This window comes from Manihot esculenta, chromosome 16, assembly GCF_001659605.2.
Source record: "Manihot esculenta cultivar AM560-2 chromosome 16, M.esculenta_v8, whole genome shotgun sequence".
NCBI classification, from domain to species: Eukaryota; Viridiplantae; Streptophyta; class Magnoliopsida; order Malpighiales; family Euphorbiaceae; genus Manihot; species Manihot esculenta.
Window position 1 is genome coordinate 26,160,177 of NC_035176.2, and position 7,808 is coordinate 26,167,984.

Here is a 7,808-nt window from a genome sequence, read left to right on the forward strand (position 1 = left end):
AAAAGTTCAGGGATTATGACCCCTTTCTGTTTACGTCCGTCCTTGGGCCCTAGTGAAGGACCAACTCTGGTTTAGAATTCGCAGTTTAATTTAATTTTAATTTTCAGATTTAATTAAAATCAATTCAATTTATAATGATTTAAATATAGTTTTAATTTTTTTTAACGATTTCAGTTTGATTTGATTATGATTTTTAATAATTTTTTTAAAAAACTCAAAACTCAAAAAATTAAAATATATATATATATATATATTTTTATAAGAATTATCTTATTTTTTTAGTTATTTTTACATTTGACAAATTTCTTTACTTAATATTTGAATTTTAAATTATGTGTTTGATACATGTGATATGGATTTAATTGCAACTAAAATTAATAATATATTATTTTTTTAAAGAAAATAAAACTCCATGTATTAAAATAAATATATAAATTATAATATTATTTATTTTAACCCCTAAAATATTTTTCTAATTCTGCCCATTGCATTGGCTCTGTACCAAACTAGACTCTGATTGAAGCTTGGAAGTTTAAATATCTCTTTCTCTCATATCTTTTAGCTAAGAAATACTTAATAAATGATAATTTTTTTTTTCTATAATTCTTTAACACAATTACAAATTATATATGATATTTTAAATGGCTTGTATATTCTTACATTATCCATTTTGGAGCTCCTATGCTCTTTACTATTTTTCCATTAATTAATCTTCTATTTTTTAATTTTGGATTATCAAATTGAGATTATTTATTTTGTAAGAAATTAATTTAAATATATTATTGTAAATTATGTATAATTTTATTTTATTTTTAAAATTTATAAATTAAAAAAATAAATTTTTTGGAAAAAAAATTTATAAAATAGAATTAAATTAAATTGTTATAAAATTTTCCCCTTATTTACTAAGTTGCAAAATAAAGTGATTGGAAATTGTAATAAATTAATACCGAAAAAATTGTGGAGAAAATATAATAGAAAGCTCTTAGAGATATGAATGGCATCTTAATCAAAACATATTTAAAATTTTTTTATTATTTTTTAAGCTTTTAATAAGAATGTATTCATATTTCAATTAAAATTAATTTATTTTAAAAAGTATAATTTCAAATTATATATTTTATATGAGATTCGCCCGTCATTGCGTAATTTTAATTTAATTTCAGTCTCAATTTGGATATAAAACCAATAATTAAATTACTATTTTAAAAACATTATCATTAGAATAAAATTTAATTTTAAAATTTATAATTACACTATACTAATTTAATTACCAATTAATTATCTTCCTCTCTTATTTTCCCTTTGTAGTTAAGCCAAGATACTGTAGTTAAGCCACCAGAGTCCAGAGTCACGGAGCTTAACACTACACCCAGGTGTATGAACGTCCGACGCTACCCCCAGAATTTTTATATAGAGGGAATTTTTTTTTTTTGGGTCGAAATATAAAGGGGGAAAATAAGCTTAAAGCATTCATGAATCAGTGATAAATGTAGTATGGTACAGCAAATCCAAATGTATAATCCACTGCATGGCCCTTCCTATAAACTTACCAAGGAAAGCAATTAACATCCACACAGTAGCAACCCATATTACAACTGGCCGTCACAGTACCATCTCCCCCATAACAAAGAAAAAAAAAATATCCTACAAGCCCACAATCCCAAACAGGAGTGATTTTCATGTTCTACTTTTTTTTTTTTTTCCTTTTTTTTCTGCGTGGCCACCACCTTCATGGGAGAAAATTTGAACAAAAACCCAGAAAAAGCTGTTCAGCAATGTTTACTTAACAGGCAATTGAGGTTGCATAAGGAGTTACCAAAACTGCAGTATTCCCTCTTATGGGTTTCAGACTGGCTGCATTCTCTAGTCGTCGCCATGCTTCCTTCCGCTTCTCGGCCACCAAGCTTAGTTTTTCTTCTTCATCCTTGAACTGAGCGAGGCAGGAGAGAAAGAGTTGCTCGTCCATCTCCGAGAACATTTTTCTGACGTTCAGTGTTATGTTGAGCACTCCTTGGTTCCAGTGGCTATGGGCATTCTTTTCTAATGCTGGAAATATAATAGGCAGAATGGCGTGCCGGTTATGCGCAATCAAGTTCACAATTTGATCGTTATTCCACAAGAAAAGGACTCTTTCAGCCACCTGAAACAAAATCAGTAGCCAAGATAAAGCTTCTAATTTATTTCTGAAGCTGATAACTACCATAGACAAAAATGGTGGGAGTCGAACCCAGCCAGCCGGGCCTGACTCCGTTGTGCCTTTGCTGTCCCGACTACGCGGTGGGAGTAGAATAGGTAAATTAGATACTGCCGGACCATTAAAGGAAACAACTACAATTCAATAAGCATATATAAAGGGTATTAAAGCAGAAAGCCATGAGGAAAATAAAGCATCATAATAATGAAATTAAACAAATATGGAAAGAAAACATCCCACTTGGCCCTACAATATGAACACTTAAACTCTGGCATCCAATGAAGCTTTTGCACTGTTCTTGGCAAAATTCGGTGTTCATAAAACATATCTAGCCAGAAGTCTTGGGATCAACAATGGAGCATCATCAAATTGTCAATCCAATCAAGCTAAAGAAAAGATAAGTAGTGTTAGTTAGCTGTTAATTGGTTAGTTTAGTTAGCTTTGGCGGGAAAGAATTTGTACATGTGAATAATGTGATTCTCTTGTATACAAAGGCTTAAATATGGCAAAAGAACAGCATGAAAACCAAGAAAAGAAAATTTTCCCTGCATCCTTATAGATGAAATTTCTCATTTTAGGAGCATTCCTCAACCAAGGCCATTATACAGCCTGACTCCAGATCTGACACAGCAAAATAACCTAGAAACGAACAAAAAGTTCACCATGCCCTAGCTAATGAACAACGAGAAGAGGAAGGAGCATATTCACAAGTTTAAATTGAATGGCATCCATTGAGAACCACAGAAAGCCACATTATAAAGTCTCCAAATCATTTGCCAATCAAGACCTAACTCTCAACTATTCTAACAAATCCAAGCTCAATGTGAGATTTGAAGGAGAAAAACTTAATCAGCTACAAATGACCTTCTACTTTCCTAACCTAGCTCATAATGTATAGCTTCTCAGCAAAAAGCTAGATTCTCTCAGCTACTAAACTGTAGGAGGCCAGTCACTGTTCTTATGGTTCTCTAATCCACAAGAACTTCAGATCAATGCAATAACTTCAGGGATCGCTGTAGAACCGATACAAAAAAGTGTATTGCATGGATATCAAAATCAAGAAGCACTTCTAGCTATTTCAAAACACCAAAAACCCTTCACTCAGTCCACACGCCTCACTTAAAGAGAGTAAACACAAATAGTCTGCAAACAAGGCCTACCTCATCTCACTTCAGACGCCTCCAATCATAGCAAGGAAAAGAACCAGTAATCCCAGTATCAAGCTAAGCACACACACCAGGTGCTTAAATTCCAAACTAAAGAGCCACCAAGATTTACTTCAATTCGCCTTAGTGCCAATTTGCATTTCAATGCGAAGTTAAAAACAACAGCATGAGAAGTGTTGGTGGGATACTATCATGACAAGTTCAAGCACATCTTGGGCAGAGTGGTATTTTCTTTCCTTGATAAGACTGATTACGTTTTTTATGGCTTGTTTCCTTATAGAAATGTTTAAAATCAAATAAGAGAAAGGAGATATCCGAAATGAGTGATTCCAAGCAGATGAAAAAGGATAAAGAGCATCAGAGAAACCAAGCAAAACATATAAATAGAGGGGGCAAGGAAAACGGAAAAGAAAAATACCTGAAAATGGAAACTGTTTATGCAGCATCCGATCCGCCAGAACAATGGGACCATGATCTTTTGAAATTCAACCATGTTAATAGCTTCCAAAATCTCTTCCAACTCACCCAGAAACATTACCTCCTTTTGGCTATTAGTTATTGGCCAGTATTTCAATATCCCTTTAATCACTATGCTAGCCAACTTGGGCTCCTTCTCCATAAACTGTGTGACACAATAAGACAGCTGCTGAAAGTATATCCCCACAGACTTTGGCTTATGCAGAGGTATCAAAACCCTCCACAAGAAAATCTTATGCTCCTCTTTCAAAGGCAAAGCAAACCCACTAATTATACTCCCAAAAATCTCCAACAACTCTGCAATCCCATTATGCTTCTCTGTCTCAAACACAAATCTGTAGAATATATTGCTTATAGATTTTCGAATAAATGGCCTATGCACCATAAATTTTCCATAAACCCTGTGCAGTATAGTCTTCAGACAATCCCTTTCTCTTGGATCCTCAGAATCGAACAAATCCAGCAATCTCACTATAAATGAATGATCTATATACTTCTTGGCTACTTTGGCATCTAAGCACGTAGAAGTGATAAATCTAAGCAACAAATCATACACAATTTGCAAATGAGGCCAAGCAGGATCGAACATTGGCTCATCATTGTCGTCATTTTCACTAACATTCATCGAATTGGACCTGTAATTCGGCGGAAACACCCTGAACAAATTAACAGCAGACATTCTACACATAGCTAAAATGGCGGGTTCGCTAAATTTCATGGACCCAGAAGCCACAAAGTCTAGGAGCTCAAGTAAAGTTTGCCTCTTTACATCTTTTTCTAATGTGTTCTTAGTTGGGTCAGTGAAATCGAAGGTTACACAACAGAGACTTACTTTGCTCACAAAGAGGTTCATTCTCTCTGAACTTGGCACGTCCTTGAATGGCACCAAAGGCTCAATCCCAGCCACTACGCTCGCTGGAAACACCGCAGACGAAGTGCGTTTTGGACCACTGGGTTTGGCTCCGGAGCCCATGCTTGAACCGTTTGGTCGCTGAGTTGAGGCCAACTCAGGCCTAGTTAACTCAGCTGTGTCAGACTTCGATGATTTTCTAGGGAGTTTACTCAAGATTTGCTTCAACATGGTGAAAGATTAGAAACTTATCTTCTCCTCCGGTTTTTTTTTCTCCAAAGCAATACAAATCAAGGACAGCGTATCAGATCACGGCCATTGAAGGGTAGATTGAGAATTAATGGGATATTTACAGGAACACTTCCGATTTAGGAATAGATCTGAATAAGATTGAGAGAATGTGCTTAGATCCAAAGGCTGGAGAGTCGCTGAAAGGTGAAGAAAAAGCCAGTGCCTTGAGGCACATTTTGGTGAGATATCAGATCTCCATCATTAAAAAAAGGAAAATCTTTAAAAACCCACCAAAAAAATCACAGCCAGAAACTGGTTTTCACTTTCAAGTGAATCAAACAAAACCCATTAGTAATTATCTCATGTTCGAAGGAACAGACACCCAGAAGAGGGATTCAGGTGATGCAAACATATATACATATATATATAAATATATATGTATATAATAGAGAGAGAGAGAGAGAAATGGAATCTGAGATATTAAGTTGGAAAGAGATCTAAGGAAGGAGGAAGGAAGTTGTTTGATGATGATATGGTATTGATGATGTTAACGTTTGATCTCCATGAAAGGGAAATCAAAAGAAAAGGAAAGAAGGAAAATGGGTTTTCATTATTTAAATTTTCACTCTGGTGTTTTTTTTTTCTCGGTTGATGAGAAAACTACGGGCATTTTCTCGGAAAATGTAGGAACTTTGGAACTTAAAAAAGGAAAAAGAAAAAATGAAAGCAAATTTGAAAATTCTTTTTTAAAATACTAGAACGGTATACGGTCAAGACCAATGCGATTTACACCATTGGATTCCGAGAAGACCACTGGCCAGCGGACAGTAGACAGTCATGCGATTTGTAAAAAAGTAGATCTCCCCCCCTCTTCTCCAACTGTCAACCACAAACTTCACTTTAAACGACAACGTTTTGACCCTATAAGCAATATAAAAGTATGTTTTATTTATTTAGTTTCTTAATTTGTGTTGAAATTTATTTCTGTTGTTTGGACTGTATACACGTAACTGTCAACATGTCAGTGTCAAGACATGCAGCAATTATTACTATTTTTTTTTTTCTTTTACCTTGACTTTTTTTTTAAAGCGAGTTAATCCATTTTACGGAGAACAATTTGATGAATTCCAACCTCTCTAATTACTCATTAATCAATAAATAAGGGAGAAAGAAAGGAAAGAGTGATAAGAAGGAAAGCGTGAGTAGCTAACATTTGGAGGCAAAACACTTGTTTTAGTTCTTAATTTTTTTTATTTAATTGTTAATTTTATTTAACTAATTATATTTCTGATTGTTTAATCATTGAATCTCAGTGCAACAATTAATTTTAAACTTTATATCAAATTTGAATCAAACTTAATTTTTATTATCGATGTTCGATATAGATACTATAAATTTTCAAAAAGAAAATTTCTAAATGCAGAACTTACTTTTAAAAGTATGATGAAAGTCATGAATATTATCACAAAATTTGATATAAAAATTTTATCATTTAGAGAATCAATTTTACATTTTAATTATTTTTTAAAAATATTTTAGATATTTTTATAATTTTACAGATTAAAATTTTATTTCTATTATAAATAGCATATTTCAACTATTAGAAACTCATTTTTCAATTTTTAAAAAATTTTAATAAATTTTTTCGATTTTTAATCTATATTTTTTCTTATTTTATCTTAATCAAATGATATTAGTTAAAATTTCAGAGTTTAAATAATATTTTATCGAGAGAGGAATAATAGGATTATCTATAATACTCTTCAGGCGAAGAGAAATTTTTCTTCCATTCTTAAATGTTATTACTATTTATATTTTAGAAAAACAATTCTCTTTTAGCTTTATTGATCCTTTGTCTAGAACTTTTTGGTTAGAACCAACAATAGCAGGAAGAATAGTTTGAGTCCATTTGCAATCACCTCAATAATAATCTTATCAATAATAACAAGAATAGTTACAGCATAAACAAGAAATATACTTTCTTGTTGGGTAAGAAATTATAATATGCCCCCTAGTAGACATTCCGAAAGAATCTGCAAGTTAATTTCTTAAGATCTTTCTGACCATTAATCTAGTTACTTGCTTCATCTATCAGAAATTCTATTATGTTTTTTTCTCATCTCGCTTTAATTTTTGTATGAAAATAGACAGTGTTTTTGTCACCCTATTGAATTCACTCCATATTGTTCAATCTTCTTTGTCTTTTTTTTTTTATTAATTTGATTAGAGATTTTAAATAGTTCTCCTCTAATTTTCGTCGGATACTCTTCATCTGACTAAGTAATTTCTTCTTTTTCATAAATACATTGCCTTAAATCTCTTTATTTCATACCTTCATTTCATTAGAGAGAGATTTCATTTTGTAGACTAGAGAGCTATTGTGTAATATCCGGGTAGATTTCGGTATCGGAATTTCTACAGTCCGGTGGAATTTCGGATGTCAGAAACCTCTAGAAGGGTAAGATAATGTTTTTATGAAATGTTTTATCATTGTTTATGTAAACCAAATTTATTATATGTTATGTTGTCCCATTGAAGCATTAATGAGGACTCCAGTGTGGGGTTAATGGTTGTACTTATGAGTTGTGCATGCACACAGTGGCGGAGCCAGGAGCTTCCATTTGGTAGGGCACCGGCTGCGCCGCTGCGGCACCTTCATCCCTCTTCAAAGCATTTTCCAGTCGCCGGTACGGCACGTGCCCCCTTGCCGTACCTTCCCTCCGCCCTTGCATGCACAGGTTAAGTTTGGTAAATGAATGTGAAAGTTCAAAATTTTTATGTATATGTTGATCATGTATGGGATTAAACAGGTATACAGGTTGTATGTGAGGCTTGCTACGGGTCTCGGCAGCCTTAAACCGATCTGAATCCTAGCGCCAGTAGCGGT

At 33.2% G+C, this 7,808-nt stretch overlaps 1 protein-coding gene across 3 annotated transcripts; it reads right to left on the reverse strand.

Moving 5' to 3' along the window:
* Positions 1-1,446: 1,446 nt before the first annotated feature.
* Positions 1,447-5,736, reverse strand: LOC110603815 (serine/threonine protein phosphatase 2A 57 kDa regulatory subunit B' kappa isoform). 3 transcript variants are annotated; one of them, XM_021741744.2, is made up of 2 exons: positions 3,782-5,721; positions 1,447-2,143 (listed from the first exon to the last, which is right to left on the reverse strand). In XM_021741744.2, exons 1-2 carry the CDS (start codon positions 4,919-4,921, stop codon positions 1,787-1,789), a joined length of 1,497 nt encoding a protein of 498 aa, XP_021597436.1. In that variant the 5' UTR covers positions 4,922-5,721; the 3' UTR covers positions 1,447-1,786. The 3 variants fall into 3 exon arrangements, with proteins under 3 accessions (XP_021597436.1, XP_043807885.1, XP_043807884.1); XM_043951950.1 differs by having other exon boundaries at positions 2,137-2,273; positions 3,782-5,736; XM_043951949.1 differs by lacking the exon at positions 1,447-2,143 and adding an exon at positions 2,168-2,307 and having other exon boundaries at positions 3,782-5,736.
* Between the last annotated feature and the right edge of the window lie 2,072 nt (positions 5,737-7,808).